The sequence below is a fragment of the Rhamphochromis sp. 'chilingali' genome (genome assembly GCF_963969265.1).
Source record: "Rhamphochromis sp. 'chilingali' genome assembly, chromosome: 14".
Classification (NCBI taxonomy): Eukaryota; Metazoa; Chordata; class Actinopteri; order Cichliformes; family Cichlidae; genus Rhamphochromis; species Rhamphochromis sp. 'chilingali'.
Window position 1 is genome coordinate 25785573 of NC_137941.1, and position 18317 is coordinate 25803889.

Sequence of the window (18317 nt, forward strand, 5' to 3'; positions counted from 1 at the left end):
ACACCCCACTCACACAATATTCATTCCCAAATTTTGACCTGTAAATTTCCAGATTGTTTTATTCTATTTAACTTAATGTATATAATTCACTCACTTATTGCACATAATGTCCTCTTTGTATATATGTACTTACTTACTGTATATAATGTTTTTCCCTCACTATTTTGCACAGTCGAGGAGCGTATCAGGTCACATTTCACTGCGTGTTATACTTGTATAACTGTGTATGTGACAAATAAAAAGATCTTGAATCTTGAATCTAATGTGTTTATTCAATAATGGCATTCCACCAAGACAAGCAAGGCAAGCAGTGTTTGCCTAGTTAAATCTAAAAACATGATCTGTATCCTTTTATCTCAAACACTAGAAAGTATTTCACCTATACGCATACATCCTTTACATTACTGCGATCTTATTGCTGTAATAGTAATAAGCTCCACTTTGGCGAGTAGAACAGATGCAGCCATCAATTTCACATTAGAAATCAGTAATTATGTGAGTGACCAAATGTGCAATGATCAAACAGCCGTTTTGCAAATACACACCCTCATTTTTAAATAATATTTTTAACTCACTGTAGATATTGACAGTTAGGCATGTCCCACAGTGCTCAAGCCTTTGAATAATAACAGTGGCAAAGTGATTTTTTTGTTAATAATATACTATTACAGTATACATGTTCTGAAAGTCAAGATTTAGAACATGATGTATTGCTGTAGATTAAGCAAAGTATGAGCCCTTTGAAATAATTACATTCCATATGTCTGTGAAGGTTCTCAGTCATCCAGGTCATCGTAGTCAAAGGAGCTCAGACCTCTACATTGGAGAGACCAAACAGCCACTTCACAAGCGCATGGCACAACACAGAAGAGCCACCTCCACAGGACAAGACTCAGCAGTCCATCTGCATCTTAAGGATAAAGGACACTCTTTCGAGGATGCCAATGTTCACATTTTGGACAGAGAGGACAGATGGTTTGAAAGAGGAGTGAAAGAAGCCATCTATGTCCACTGTGAGCGACCATCTTTGAACAGAGGCGGGGGTTTACGACACCAACTCTCTGCCATCTATAATCCAGTTTTGAGATCCCTTCCCAGACGCCTTAATGCCCACTCACATCCTGGGCCATCTGACCTCAGGAATTCGCATGATAAGGTGGGGCCAGGTTTCACAATGAACACACCCGAAACTCTGGCTGATTGGGACCCACGCCCAGTTTCCCACCTTGGCTCAGGCGATTAGAGGATCATCAGGGGGTCCTTTTGTCCCTCTGTGGGGGGTCACTCCCACTAGGTTTATATCTGGGACTCTCCACCATTTGACCTTAGAACTGAAGAAGCTTCTCGGATGAGAGGTGAAACGTCTTCAAGCAACTTAAAGAAGTCCAGACGCTTTTCTTTGCAAGCTCCTTTGACTACAGTCCATATTTTTCAGACCATAAGGCTCACAGCATTTTAAGGCGCACTGTCGATGAACGGGTCAGTTTTCATACATAAGGCACATTAAGCGAAACAAAACAGTCAGATAAGTCAAACTTTACCCAACTCATTCTTCTTACTTCCTCCACTTCCTTAACATTGATTCATTAATGTTGAATTCTCTCCAGCTGCTCGATTCCCATGTTGTTGCAGTATATTAATGACTAACCTCGTATTGTAGATGGATTATCTCAGTTGTTGTCCTGACTGAAGTTTGGTCCGTTTACAGCTGCCTGCCATGTGATTGCATTTGTCCCTAACCATCGGGAACCCTCACATCAGGCACGTGCAGAGGGGGGGGGGGCTAGAGGGGCTTGAGCACCCGCCCCTTTCCTGATGGGTGCCCAAAGTGCCCCTTTGTTGAGGCAACTTTTAAAAAAAAATTATTATTATCATTTTTTTTTATGTGTGTGTGCGTGCGGAGTCCTGTCTGTGCCCCTCAACAATAATATTTAACTATTAATCACAGTTTTGCTAAATAAAAGGATCTGGCTTGCATCAGTCACATGATCACATTTAACCAATGGTCGCCCTTGACGGCAGAACGCGCTGGTTACGAGCCGGGAACGAGCTCACAAAGAGCACGCGCATTTTTTGCGGTCCGGAGCTGTAGGAGAAACACAAGTTAACTCAGAGACACAGACTGATGCGACAAACCAGTAAGTAGGTGTACAGTGTACACTGTAGAGTGTAGCACACAGGAGTATTAGCTTATTACGTACACGTTGGTAAGCTGTCTTGTTGCAACTGACGAACTGAAACAAACGAGCGTGCTGTGTGTGCAACAGCGTGACAAACATCACCTGTCCTTTTATTAACTGCACAAGTAGTGCTGGTCATAGCTGCTGGCTTCCTGTGTAAGGCTGTCATGGGTCTGTAGCTCTGTCACCGTTTTAGGGAACATATTTAGTTTTAAAGTATTTAGAACATATTTAGTTTTAAAGTAAGTTTCCGGGCTTTTCCTGCCTTTCTGGAGGGATTATATTTCACTAAAAAACTATCTAATATGCATGTCCACATAATAATGATTATAATTATAATATATTAAAAAACACACGCTGTATTTTAAAGAACATACATTAAGAAGCAGATTATATTAGATTTATATTTTAAATAAGACAAAATTTGGATTTTACAGCAGTAAAATTATTGTATCTCTACAGTTTAAAAATGTAATAAGCTTTGCCCCTGCACAGAGTGGATAGTGAAACAAATGGAATCATCATAATGACATTATCCATCCATCCATCCATCCATCCTCATCCGCTTTGTCCGGGGCCGGGTCGCGGGGGCAGCAGCCTAAGCAAAGAGGCCCAGACCTCCCTCTCCCCAGCCACCTCCTCCAGCTTATCCGGGGGAATACCAAGGCGTTCCCAGGCCAGCCGAGAGATATAATCTCTCCAGCGTGTCCTGGGTCTGCCCCGGGGCCTCCTCCCGGTGGGACATGCCTGGAACACCTCACCCAGGAGGCGCCCAGGGGGCATCCTTGTCAGATGCCCGAACCACCTCAGCTGGCTCCTTTCGATGTGGAGCAGCAGCTGCTCTACTCTGAGCCCCTCCCGGATGGCCGACCTTCTCACCCTATCTCTAAGGGAGAGGCCAGCCACCCTTCGGAGGAAGCTCATTTCTGCCGCTTGTATCCGCGATCTCGTTCTTTCGGTCACTACCCACAGCTCGTGGCCATAGGTGAGGGTAGGGACGTAGACCGACCGGTAAATTGAGAGCTTCGCTTTTACACTCAGCTCCCTCTTCACCACGACGGACCGGTGCAGCGTCCGCATTACTGCAGCTGCAGCCCCAATCCGTCTGTCGATCTCCGGCTCCCTTCTCCCATCACTCGCGAACAAGACCCCGAGATACTTGAACTCCTCCACTTGGGGCAGGAACTCATCCCCGACCCGGAGTGGGCACTCCATCCTTTTCCGGCTGAGAACCATGGCCTCAGATTTGGAGGTGCTGATCCTCATTCCCGCTGCTTCACACTCGGCTGCGAACCGTTCCAGTGCGAGCTGGAGGCCCTCACCCGATGAAGCCAACAGAGCCACATCATGTGCAAAAATCAGAGATGAGATTCTGAGGCCACCAAAGCGAAAGCCCTCCGCCACTTGGCTGCGCCTAGAAATCCTGTCCATAAAAATTATGAACAGAACCGGTGACAAAGGGCAGCCCTGGCGGAGCCCATCACCCACCGGGAATGAGTCCGACTTATTGCCGGCAATGCGAACCAAGCTCTTGCAACGGTTGTATAGGGATCGAATGGCCCGTAGCAATGGGCCAGACACCCCATATTCCCGCAACACCTCCCACAGGACACCCCGAGGGACACGGTCGAATGCCTTCTCCAAGTCCACAAAACACATGTAGACTGGTTGGGCAAACTCCCATGCACCCTCAAGTATCCTGGAGAGGATAAAGAGCTGGTCCAGTGTTCCGCGACCAGGACGGAAACCGCATTGTTCCTCCTGTATCCGAGGTTCGACTAACGGACGAACTCTCCTTTCCAGCACCCTGGCATAGACTTTCCCAGGGAGGCATAATGACATTATTTCATATTTATTACTTCCCCCTTCTCATTGCTTTATTATTGTAGCTGTAGTAATAAATAATAATGTAAGGATTCTGGATCAGCACCATGATGCCCATAGTATATACAGTATTCTGAAGAAGGTCTAAAATGTCCCTGTGTGTGCGTGCATGTGTGTGTTTTATTTAGATGGATTTTTAAAAAAAATATTACTCATGATATAACATTGTCCAGACATGCCTGGTAAGGACATGAGGAGGAAACAGCAGGAGCTGTGTGAGGCTACTAAAGGCAGGGCTATAACATTTTTCTGTCATCATTTTATTATAGATTAAGTGCAAGAGTTGTTAGGTGTGGATAATTAGATTATAGTTTATTGCAATAGCAAGCTGTGCCTTGTTCTCAGATAGACAGCAAGTGGAGAGTGATATATGAAATGATGGGATGGAAGGAAGAAGAGAAGCAAAGAGTGATTCACAGGCAGAGCCGAGTTTATGTCACAGTTTTTTGTTGCCTTATGGTTCCAAGCGCTGTCACCAATCTTTGCATTTTGTTATTATCTCATGACACTTGTTTAATCAGCTACCATCTCTCCTATGGACTTTTTAATGTTTACAGTCTCAGATCAACACAGCCCTGCCCTCCAGCACTATCAGCAGCAGGAGCAGCAGCAACCCCTCAACAGCAACATTGTACCCATCAGGTAAAACATCGGCTACGTTTGCTTTGCCTTGTTGCCCATATTAGATTCTTGATGAATGTGTGTTGTTGTTATTCAGCCTGGTTCAATGTGCCCCTTTTTAACTTTGAGCACCCGCCCCTTTAAACCTCTCTGCACGGCCCTGCCTCACAGTGGGAAAAAGTTAGCGTTCATCCTCCAGCTTCACTGTGTTTATGTTATTCTAACATAGCTGTGTCAAAAAACAACAACAAACAAACAAAAAAACATAGCTGTGTCGCTACCATGTAGCACATCCTTATATACCAGCTAGCCCAACTTCAGTAACCCTACCAACGTCACTGCTGTTTAGTTTTCTGTCTTCATTTATGTTGGAAGTGATAGCAGAGCTGTACGTTTTAATTTTTTCAGAAATCTCTCAGTCAGAACATGCTATATCATGTTTAGGTGGAAACTAGCGAGCTAACTTCCTGCTAACTTCTAACTCTGTTAAAGTTAATAAATCCTGTTTTCATGGACGTCTGGATGTTAAACTTAATTGTTGCACCTGGTAAAGCAGCAACGCTGATCATTTTATTAAAGATGAAAGAATTTAGACAGTTTTTAACTCTCAGTGGTGCCACAGTGTTCGTTTGACTTTGGGACCTGAAGCAGATGGAGTTTTGGACCCAGATTACTCCGAGAGGCTCCTGACGACAATCCATCAAGCAGTGCGGCTTCATAGCTTATCAAAGTCTGACTAAAACATTTTTGACAGATTTTTGAGCGCCGTGTACCACATAAAATCGGTTCGAGGTCAGTAAGAACAACCAGAATTCATACATAAGGCGCACTCTCGATTTTTGAGAAATTTAAAGGATTTTAAGTGTGTCTTATAGTACCTCCAATCCCAAATCACTTGACAAAATATTTTTGCAATGAAAATGAGACAAAACGTATATAAAAAAATAAAATAAAATAAAGTTTGGTCACTCTTGAATCACACATTTTTGGTTTACACATTTAGTAAGATTTCTAAAATTATATTATGAATTTAGTGTGAACTAAATACACTTTCAATAATGTTTACTGGTTTTTATATCAATAATTCAGCACACCTTTACATTTTCTCACCTCAGTTATTTGTACAGAAATACAGCATCATCTGTACAATATGTATTTGCTCCCAATTTAGAATCCTTAATTCATCTCTTATTAGGTGTAAAAGATGGGCATCATAAAATGTTTACAACAGATAAAAACAATCACTTAGTCAAAGTATTCATCCAATATCATTTCCCATTATAAAGCATCACTCAAAAAGCTACGGAAGCACTACATCAGCATTAATTACACAACACAATAGCAGAAGCATCACAGCAATGCTGCAGAGGGGAGCTGTTTGAAATATTGCACTTCAGATCACACCTTCAGGGAACTTTCGTTCCCCCTCAGTTAATAAGGATATAAGCACACACACACAAACACAAATGAACAAATGAAGCTGGAAGCGAGTCTCTGAATATTCATTCAATGTGCAGGGTAAACACGCTTCACAATAAAACATTATCAGCTTTATCTTGACAAGGCCGGGTACACTGAAACACAAACGAATGCATGCCCCTCTATCTTTGATTGAGAAGGAAACAGAATAAATACCTGCAAGTGCTTTTCCACCAAAGTTTTTTTTTTCATATCTGCCTTCCATTTTCATGTTTTACACTTGCCTTGTTACCATTTTACTACTTTTCTACCTCCACTTGGAGAAAAAAAGGAAATCGGTTGACTTCTAGAGAACGAAAACTGTTCTATGGTAGCTGCAATTTTGACTATCCTGGTGTATATCATCATTATATGACTGTTTAAAAAAAGAAATTGAAAAACATTGTAAGACTAGTGTGAATAACCCCAGACCAGTTTCCATTGCATTTATAAAACATAGTTAAAGAAGCCGTGCCTAAATGAAGGACGCAAACTGTGCCTGACTATAGTCATGTGCCTCAAACTGAAAAAGATTCACTTATTATCAAATTTCCCTCTAAGATGCGCGCGTGCGCAGAAAAAAATCTGCGTTGCGCACAAAAAAAATTCTAACCTGTATTGAAATTAAAGTAAATACGTTAACAATTCTGTTTTGCAGTGTTAGTCAGTAAGTGACTGGCTGCTCCAGTATGGGATTAGAACGATGCCACCTTATCCCATAGTCCAGCCAATCACGCGATTCACATTCGTATACGCAGCTAATCAACGTCGTTGACAGGCTATGACAGCGTCCTTATGTGCCGACACCGATGTTTTAGCTAGCAAAGCTGCGTGGCTGATGTGGAGTGAAGCCACATTAATGACAACGTGTACAGCCATTGGAGATGTGAGCAGGACAGACGGAACAATTGAAAAAGTGTGGACTTTATACCAGTTTTTAAATTGTGTTGATAGGCCACGTAAAACCAGAGTTATGATAAAAATATCTGCAATGTTTAGTTTTCTTCCTGAATACTATCGTTGTTTACATTTACTGCGGGAAGAAACGGTAAAAACGGCGTTTTATAAGGAAAACGCTCGAAAGCACTCTCCGCCTGTGAGCAAAGATGAAACCAAAACACCCCCCCACCCTTTCCCATTGGTCGAAAAATGTACCATGTGGACCAATCAAAACATGGCATTTAGTTGTTAAGAAACGGGAAGAAATTTTAGGAGTGACTGCGGTTTTGAGATGAGAGATTTGCAACACAACAAAACTATTCACTATTCATGCTAGTGAATAGTTTTGTTGTGTGTGTCAGAACAATGAGGCGACTGCTGAATGTTACAGGTGTTACAGGAGTGACACATCTCCTGTTGTCAGGCCTGCAGGTATCAGGCTGTTGTTCTCCTTTATCTCATAGTGGACAGAAATTATTTTTTGGAGTGGCACAAATAATTTGTGTGGCATCAAATTTGATGCAGAACAGCTGATTGTTCTGTAAATAGTTTGAAATGTTTATTTAAAAAAACGCCTTGGCTGCATTTTTAGTTAAACAGCTGCAAAAAACTTTGTTGTTTGCATTACTTAGTTACTTTTTTAAAATAAGTAACTATATAAATAATTGTCCAACATTGGTCATTATATACTGTATTTTGCAGACAGAGAGTTACAGGACTCTCTCCCAGACCACAGACTCAAACTCATAATACAAGTCAGAGCTTTACTAAAAAAAATAAAAGATAAAGTTGTGTTTTCAAAATCGTCGGAGTTCAAGTTATTTTTACTTCCAATAGTGTTAACACACTACACAGGTCATGAACAAGATTTTTTTTTCATCTTCATTGTAAGTGGGCTAAAGCAGTTAATTAAAAGTAGTCTAACATAAATGCTGTAATTTGATTATTTTAATAAACCATGTAAGTTGGATGGATTCGATGCGGGCGTGACCACAGTGCACACGTCTGCTGTTGCTCACAGTGGTCCAAGGGACCGCTCAGGGAGTTTGTGCGTTCACTCAGACACATGAAAAATTAGAGGGAACATTGCTTATTATGTAGTTAAAGGTGCTAATAGGGGCTCATCGCTGATGATGTGGTACTTGTATTTTTATTGTATTGTAGTTCTGGTATGTGTGTCATATTTATTATTCAGTGGAGTGTGTTATGTCAGAATGAAGTCGCAGCTATGGCAAAGCAAAACAGAGTTGACCTCTATCAATACATTCCCAGGCCCTTGAGCCTTTCTAATATTAACCCCAAGTTTCAAACATCAAACAGGCCTTTAAAAGTTCAATGACTGTCCAAAATGCAGTTTCCAAAATTGTCTCTGTTAGGCTGGTTTTAAAGCCAACATTTCACAAAAAGATAGACATATGCAGTATGTGTGTAGCTTAACACCATCATTAGAGGCTAGTAAACATTGTTCAGAAAGAAAATTAGTTTGCATCAATAAGAAGCAGGCACTTTATCTAAAGACATAACTGAGACAAACATCACAGTGCAGGAAAAAGTCTCTAAGGAAGAAACGAGCAAAGAGCCTCTTTAGGATGTGACGCTGCAACCGAGGTAGCAAGAGACAGCTCGAGTTATTTGTCACCCGGCTCATGGTAAAAGTAATGAATAAATGTCACGCTATCCAGATTCGTAGCCAGGAAGAAGGGGTTGTTCACATGGCTGGTCACCCACATGATGGAAAGACTTGCTGTCCCTGGAAACTTGTGCCCAGACATAATAGACACCAAAAAGTTTTGCAAAGCTATACTGAAGTTCAGGAGTTGACGATTTTATAACAAGAACTACTTGCAGGACACAGTCATCATCCACTATTGGAAAGGTCACTTCTAAGAGGGTTTCCACCTCATCTTATGGAAGAAATGTCCTAAATATCTTACATTTCTTTACCTTTCTTTTATGTCATAAGTTTATTTCAAATGAATCCTTTTTGATTTCTGTATGTTTTCAATATGCTTTTTTTGTTGACCGAGAGTCCCTAAATGCTGATTTATCAGATTGTTAGGTTCTATGATTCTCAAATATCATAGGGTTTCCAGTACAGTCTGTGTTTTACAGTTCTGAAATTTGTGTACTGTGTTTAAAAAACAGGTCTATGCCATTTAAATAAACTCTACCAATTCTGCCAAGAGGAGCGGTCACATAGCCGCCAGAATTGTCCCAGAAACGTGTTGATGGCTAGCTAAAGTGTGTGATCGATATGCACCTTGGTCAGGGCCATTTAACCAAATCTTAATGGGGGTGTATGTATTCTTTTTCCCAGTAGGTATACTTTTGTCCCTGTGTGTATTAGAGAAAAACCTAAAAAAAAACATCTAATTTGTTCATTCAAGTCTTGTTTTTGAAAGTCATTAAAGCATGCATGCATCATGTACAGTCATTCAACCTTGGAACTTTTGACCACAGCATCAAGACTAATTGGTTCCCAATTCATTCTTCTGCCCAACAGCAACCCTGAACAAAACATTTTGAGTCATCCTTATCTGCCTACGTCTCTAAAAGTATCTACTTAATTGGGTCACAGACAGGAGGGCTGGATGGGTATGATGATGCTGAGGTAGAAAAGTTGCATTTCATGAAAACAACAGAACTGGTCGGCAACACAATGTGGGAGCAATAATGTGATATTTGCTCTTAAATGTATATGTGTATATGTATATAAAGGAGCAGTGAAAAAGTCACTAGATCTTGGCTGCTCTTAAGCTTTGACTGCACTGTTATAAAGAATATACAGTTTTGCTTGTGTGCGTACTTGCAGATCTATCTTTGTGGGGACAAATATAGTTTGTACTCTTTAAGATGATTCTGATTTTAAGAAAAGTTTCTTTGGGAGCTTGCAAAGAAAAGCGTCTGGACTTCTTTAAGTTACTTGAAGATGTTTCACCTCTCATCCGAGAAGCTTCTTCAGTTCTACGGTCAAATGGTGGAGAGTAGGGCTGGGCGATATGACCCAAAATTCATATCTCGATATTTTTTAGCTGGATGGCGATATAAGATATATATCTCGATTTTTTTTTTTAAAGCCATAAGTTAAGAACAAAAAGAGAGTTCTTAGTCACACTGTGTCCCAGATGTCACACGGGCACTTTTATTTACATACAGCATAGATGTACATGAAGAAATTACTCAAAAATAAATTATCAGCATTTATTAAATAATCATGGTCCATAAATAAAAGAAAATGTTGTTTTTGTGCATAACAAAAAGCTCACAATTGTGCAGTCAAAATGTAAACTAATAGACGCTGAGCATAATAACAAAGAGACAGATTTCACAGCTGCACCACGTCTCTGAACAGGTGCCATTTGTGGTCCTTATACACACACAGTATGTATCACTCCGCGAGGCTCCTCCCCGGTAGCCGTAATCCTCCGACATCGAGCCGTGCAGCTCCGTAGCTTAGCAAAGTCATATTAAAACATTTTTTGACAGATTGCTGAGCGCTGTGTACCACATAAAATCGGTTCGTGGTCAGTAAGCACAACCAGAATTCATACATAAGGCGCACTGTCGAGTTTTGAGAAAATGAAAGGATTTTAGGCCGTGCAGCCCCTCCGGGCTGCATGTCGTTAGCGCGGTTAGCTCGTTAGCGCGGTTAGCTCGCTAACACGTTGACGCCGTCCAGCCCCACGCACGGGGCCATCCGCGGTAACTCGCTAACGGAGATTTTCCGCTTTCATCTTGTCATTGCCTTGTCATTGTCAGGTGAAGCTATGGGGGAGGCGGAGTTGTGTTCAGTGAAGGAGTCCACAAAAGTGGACGAAAGAGAGGCAAATCTGCGGCTCCACAAGTATAATTATAACGTAACATAGACTATATCGATATAAACGATATTGTCACATCTTATATCTCGTATGAAAATATATCGATATTTTTAAAAAACTCGATATATCGCCCAGCCCTAGTGGAGAGTCCCAGATTTAAACCTAGTGGGAGTATCCCCCCACAGAGGGACAAAGGGACCCCCTGATGATCCTCTAATCGCCTGAGCCAAGGTGGGAAACTGGGCGTGGGTCCCAATCAGCCAGAGTTTCGGGTGTGTTCATTGTGAAACCTGGCCCCACCTTATCATGCGAATTCCTGAGGTCAGATGGCCCAGGATGTGAGTGGGCGTTAAGGCGTCTGGGAAGGGATCTCAAAACTGGATTATAGATGGCAGAGAGTTGGTGTCGTAAACCCCCGCCTCTGTTCAAAGATGGTCGCTCACAGTGGACATAGATGGCTTCTTTCACTCCTCTTTCAAACCATCTGTCCTCTCTGTCCCAAATGTGAACATTGGCATCCTCGAAAGAGTGTCCTTTATCCTTAAGATGCAGATGGACTGCTGAGTCTTGTCCTGTGGAGGTGGCTCTTCTATGTAGCATAGCATAGAAGAGCCACCTCCACAGGACAAGACTCAGCATCAGGGGGTCCTTTTGTCCCTCTGTGGGGGGATACTCCCACTAGGTTTAAATCTGGGACTCCCCACCATTTGACCGTAGAACTGAAGAAGCTTCTCGGATGAGAGGTGAAACGTCTTCAAGCAACTTAAAGAAGTCCAGACGCTTTTCTTTAGCGTCTTTAGAAAAAGCTAAAACTAAGAGGCTTTAGGATCACCTATGTCAGAATGGAAACTGTGTGTTAAGAACTCTTTAATAAGATACCAAATAGCAACTATTAGATAATGAAATAACTTGTCTACTGACATCAAGACAACATTCTGAATTAAATCACTAAAGACAACGAAAAACCATAAAACAGTATAGAGCACTTTTAATGCATTCACTCTCCTTGCTGTGAATAGAACTGCCTAAAAATGTTTTCTTTGCAACATTTAGAATAATTTAGAATCATTTAGGATGAAGGAACTCAACTACACAATGACCAAACTGTTTATGAATGTGTCTCTTTTGCTTTGATCTGGGAGTTACTATGTCTCAGTGGTGTAAATAAAAGCACTAGTTTTATGCATAGACAAGCAGCACAGTGTTTGCATGTCTGTGTGCACGTGTGTGCACGTGTGTGCGCATGCACGTGTGCATGAAACGATGACTCTAATCCCGTTCGCTCTGATTTCAACTTTCTCAATTTTTCAGCAGCATGCCTGTGGCTGAGCAGAGCTTTGACAGTTAATTCAATCAGTTTCAAACCAAATGCTCTTCTTCAAAGCCAGACAATAAGACACAGGACAGTATCTCAACGCAAGACTCAGTGTCCATGCTTACATTATGCTCGCAATAATGCATTCATATTTCTTTTAGTTAGATTTTTTTATACCATATAAGTCATATTTCAGGCCTGGAAATAGTTTTTAAATGAAATGAACAAATCTTTTCTAATTTTCTGCTGAAATAATGTTACAATATTTTCATAACAATCATGGGAAAAAATTAGGCATTGAGTTGAGGTGAGGGTAAGGTGTGTGCTTTGCAGTGTTGGTTTGTAAGGTATGCCCCTCAGCAAGCTTCTGGAAGCTGGCCAATCAGAAAAAAGTTTAAGTTTAAGAGTGCAGGGTCTTAAAGGGCAGGAGCATAGATCAGTGTTTCCCAACCTTTTTCAGCCACAGCACATATTTCACATTAGAAAAATCACACGGCACAACACCAAACAAAAATGTCACAAAAGCATATTGATTATTTTCCCCCAAACACCAGGTAAAGTAGAATTGGCTCGGTTTGTCCCCAGTATACCTTTTTTGCTTTCTTCTGATCACCACTCATGCTAGGGCCTTCATCTGGGTCGGAGTTTTCTCCAGGATCCAGGTCAGACTGACTACTTTTTCTTTTAAAATATTTATCTATTGCTATTATGCGCTGCGTTGTCTCACTCGCAGCATGACTATTATGTAATTTCTTCTTCGTCTTCTTCTATTTTACTGGCAGTTGGCAACCAATTTAATTAGAGCAGGTAGTTGTACTGCCCTCTAGTGGAAGAGAATGTAATTGTTCTGCCCGTTACTCACCCCGATCGCTTAGATTACTAGTCAGGAGGAACCAGAGCACACCTATGTGCCGCTGCACAGTGGTTGGGAAACACCACCCGGCTCCCTCCCACAGTCCAAAGACATGCACCTAGTGAGTATAGGTTAACTGGAGACTCTAAATTGCCCATAGGTGAATGTGAGTGCAAATAGTTGTCTGTGTCTATATGTTAGCCTGCGACAGACTGGCGACCTGACCAGGGTGTACCCCGGGATAGGCTCCAGCGCCCCCACGACCATGAAAAGCATAAGTGGAAGAAAATGGGTGGATGAAGTATGGGTAACTGATGACCTAAGCCTCACAGGGTTAACAGAAAGCTACTGATACAACAGCCCCCACAGGAGGTTCTTCCAGCCCTGCAGATGACGTCTACAGCTTTGTTAGAGCCTCTTCACATGGAGTTACTCACTTTGCCTGCATTGGCCATCCTATGAGAATAAATTTCAGTGGGTTGATTTTATAGAAATTGTCTAGTTTCTCAAATAATGCATGCTTAGCTTGTGGCTAAAATGCAGACACCAAGGACAAATGGTTACTTATGTTATACTTCTTTGAATTCCACTTTCCTGAAGGGTGCGCGTGTAGCTGGTGCATTATAGAGTAGTAACACAAAAACAGGGCACGCTGAGAGCCTTGTGCTCATCATCTGATAATTAAATTTACATCACTTATACACAGTTAGGCACTAGCTAGCTATAAACAGCTACAACAATGTACTGTACATTACTACTTTTTAAAATGAGAGGGTTCAAGTTTTGAATTTTTTTTTTTAAAAAGCTTCTCCCAACATGTTTTCACTTGTTGGATTTCTGACAAATGAAACGCACCCCAGTACTCACGACTGGTGAATGTCAGCCTGAAATTTTCTATTAAGACATACGAGAGCAAAGGGCTGACACCACACTTAACCACACACCATGAAATCAACTGTGTCTGATTGTGAGCAGCTGCTCTTGAAGGCCAGCTTGCATGTTAGTAGGGTCCTGAATTTCTTATGTGTGTTACATGGCGCACTGCCCTTCAGTTCCTTGCTTAGTTTTGGGTTACAGTCTCTAATGCTAATGAGACTAAAGACTCTGGCAGTGTACACTGTAAGCATAGAGCCCCTGGTCAGTTTTGTCCAGTGACAAATCCAATAAAGTCTTTAGCAGTGATGACAAAAAGGGAAAAGCCACTACTGCTGTGAGTAATTTCATCGTGGACAGAAAGCAAGAAAAATCAAGAAAGAATGTAATCTCAAGTACAGCTTTATTTCATTGCCCAGCTCTGGTTTTACAGACAGCTACGGTGTAACATGTCAAATGCTATTCCAACATTATTCAAACCAGCTGACCTCAGTTTTTAGCAAACCTTTTGACAGTTGCTACATGGACAAATCAGACAAATAAAAGAACTGCTCAAAACAGAGTCAAACAACTATTTGGACATTTCAGAATCCAGCACCAGATCAACATTCCCCAACACATTTTGCAAACATACAGCTTGTTTCTATGGTCAGGCGTGATCCATGTGGGCATCAGATAAGATGATTTTCGACACTGTTTGCCTTGCGTGACTCTCTAACAGGCTCCTTTTCCTAGTTTTGTTCCCCTTAGGTGGTTTAAACCACCTTATCTGTCATTCACTGTCAAAATCAGCTGGCAACAATAGGCTTATCATGGCAATACTGGCCCAGATAAGTATGGCATCTCCTCTATTTATTTCAGTTTGTTCATGTTTTTGTGAACACTGTCATTTCATGAAGAAAACCGTGAGAAAAGGAATATATAAGAAATCAATCCAAACAAGCCGACTCACATGATTTCAGCCAAGATCAGGTTAGTGTGTGGTAAGACACTGATACTGGCGTTGTAGGTATGTCGTAGTACACATGCAGCACTTACTAAAATGTAGTAACAAAACTGAGTTAAGACTGGAGTCAGACTTTTGTCTCACCTGGCCATGAAATGCAGATATGAGTATGCAGAAGATCCAAAAATAGCTCAATTCAGGCTTAAAAACACTAAGGCTTCATAATCCTGCATTTTTCTATTATAGATATGACATATAACAATTTTAGATGGCAAAATTAAAGGCAAATTGCAGTTGAGCTAAGAGTAGTCGCTGCTTTATTGTTCTTGGCAGCACATGGGGACATGGGGAAGTGGTTTTCTCTAACAATTCTGGTTAACCTTTTGCTTCATTTAGCAACCATAGCAACATATTTTGTTTGCAAAAGCAAAGCAACACTTACACTCTCACCAATGTCGGTGCAGGAGGGGGCTTCATTTGATTCCTGAAGACCTGAATCTAAGCTCATTTTAACTTGACACCGATGTGTAGCCATGTCGGCATGGTGATTTCCCTTAATTAAAGACTTGTTACTGAATCATAAATCGTCTGTCGATATTTATGATAAATAAAGTCCAGCTGAAGACCTGATATATAGATATATAGATGTTGATATACTCACCATTTATCTGTCAGCTCACTGTGAGCAGCAAAGAAAGAAACTGAAGCTGTTCGTAGCCTCGTTGTGAAGAATGATCTCTTGTCGATCACCAGAATGAACTTTGGTCTAAGCGTTAAACTAACAGGATAATAACATTGTGTACGGCTGGCCCACCACCAAAGTTGCCTAATGTAGCACTCAGATGAAGGTATCATTTTAAATGGGACACAGCTACATCTCATGCATATGCGTTCTCAAATCTCATTTTATGTCATCTCCTGCCAAAGAGAGTGCAATTGCTGTCTCTTGATTACAGGTATTATGTCCTTCTTTTTCAGTCCTTAAGGACGTACATTATGTCTGCAGGGAGCTACATACACATGTGTATATCGTGTGATTGCAGAGCACATATCCGTGGCGACAGCTTATGATTATAGCTCAGACACAGTAATGCAAGCCGCTGTCAGCAAAAGGTACCAAAAAAGCGCCATCAGCCAGTCATCAAGTACCATCTCCCATGATAAATTCACTGCATGCATAAGTGCATAATACATAATATTATCTCATTTATATCTTGATCTTGACTCTCCTCCAATTAAGCACTCTGGACTTTAGTTTTAAGCAGGTGCAGTCCAAATAAGAACAGACATAAACCTCTCTGAAATCATATGAGACTCCTTTATGTGTTGACATTTTCCTCTTCATATCAATGCATAATCTAGGACACACCACATCGCACATTAAAATGCAACTTTATGCAATAAAATCGGAGTCTGGACAGGACCAGATTAGTGGATGATTCTTGATCATGTCATGCTTCAAACTCCTTTTCTTTCTCACTGTAATCTCACTGAATTGAAACCTCTGAAGCATCCTGCGCTCCATTAAACGTCTCCAGGCTTACTTTCTTTTTTTAGGAAAAACCAACCCAAACAATCTTCTCTACAAAATCAAAATAATATTATGCAGTCTATAAGCAGGATTATTATAAGGCGCTGAAGCGGTTATGTAAATGGCTTAAACTATGGCTTTCTCAGTGTTTGCTGTATAGTCAATGGTGTGCAACTCTCAATATACTCAAATAATGTGACCTGGGAGAAGGTCTGTTATCCTAATGGTGCACCAAAATCTTTTTAAAATATCAGTGAAAAGGTCACTCCAACTGTATGATTTTTATTCCACCCAGCAAAAACTAACTGAAAAGACAACTTTACCAACATCATTAGAGGGATATCAGGATTTTGTCGCTGTTTTGCATCGGCTTCATTTTTTTAGGCACAGAGGTCACAGAGGTCATGCTGCTTCATCATGGTGAAAAAAAATTGCCTGGTTGAAAGTGTAAGCCATATGACGAAGTGAATAACATCCATTTCCAAACAGCAGGTAATCGTTTTAAGCACTAAACTGCCAGTCATGGATGCAATGCCAGCCTGGAAATGCTGACTTTTTGCTTTAAGTATGGCTCTGTAGATGTGTTTAGATGTCAATTAAATTAAAGAATCCCAATTTTAGCCTACATACCTGCTATCGAGACATTGTTTGGACAACAGAAAGTTACCCAGAGGAAACATGAAGTTTAGGTTAAAATGCAGCTGATTCACATCAAGAGGTAAATGCAGTTCAATAAAAATGGGAACTATCTATTAATGATCTTAATTACATGAATTATATATAATATTGTTGACTGTTATTAATGAAGCCGCTCACTCCTATTATATTCCCAAAAAATGTAATAAATAGAGAGCAGCAGCAAACATTTCAGCCAGTTTCATAATGTAGTAACATAACTTACTTGAAACTCGAACGTCTCATCAAACAGTGGGTCATCCTGGTTCTGAGCAGCAGTGCGAGTCCGCTGCTCAGCACAGTCAGCTGGTACTCCATGCAGCTCCAGAACCACATATGGGTCAATAACCTCTCCTTTAGCCCCTGAACCCTGGGGCTTGGGTAGGTTATGGGCACTGATAATCTGCAGAGTAAAACACAAGCAGCTTATGTTAAATTTGTTTTACACTTTTGCGTTTTAGTGTATTTAGAGCAGGGGTCTCAAACTCACGGCCCAGGGGCCACGTCACCCCTGCTTGTATATTGACCTGAAGAAATATAATGCAATTTGGCCCTTGAAGTGACTTTTTCTGTGAGGGAGGATTTGTTTGTTGTTGAGTCCAATGTTAAAATAAGTTCTTTAAAAAGCAAAAAATGATTTAATGTGAAGGCAACATGAGGACAAACTTGTTGTTAGTTATTTGTAGAGAAAACAGTTTTCACTGGCAGTCACAAACTAATGTGTACACTTATGTCTGCATTTTTATTTTGTTAAATACAAACAAAATTATAATTATATAATTATAGTGCTGCCACGTGTCCGGCCAGAAAGAGGGTACCAATTTGTTTATCTGGTAGTTCAATGAAAGGCTTCAGTTGAGAGTGAGAAGAAAAAATGCTTTCACGTTTGCAGTTTTGTCTTGTTATAGAATATCTGAAACTTACAAAAAAACAAACAAAACACTGCATTTTCAGAAATATTTGTGGATGTCTTCTTTGTTTGCTTGTTTTTTTGGACTACTTGAACACTAAAGTGGCTCTCACATGAGGATGACAGTGCCAGCAGTGTCCCACAGCTCTTTGACGTTTGAGACCCCTGATTTAGAGGGTTGAACAATGTAATGTAATCTAGTTTATTTTAATTTAATCTCTGTTACAATGCTCATAAAAAAGGGTTTTGCTTGTGGCAAACATTGCTCCTATGGGCAATTTAGGATCATCAACAAACTTAACCCCACTAACTGC

General features: G+C 40.9%; 1 protein-coding gene across 1 annotated transcript in view; it reads right to left on the reverse strand.

Moving 5' to 3' along the window:
* Positions 1–18317, reverse strand: part of plcl1 (phospholipase C like 1) — a 128953-nt gene that overhangs the window by 26386 nt on the left and 84250 nt on the right. Inside the window, exon 7 of the mRNA XM_080903673.1 lies at positions 17320–17496. Within this exon, the coding sequence (XP_080759799.1) occupies positions 17320–17496 (177 nt within the window). The remainder of the gene's footprint in view (positions 1–17319; positions 17497–18317) is intronic.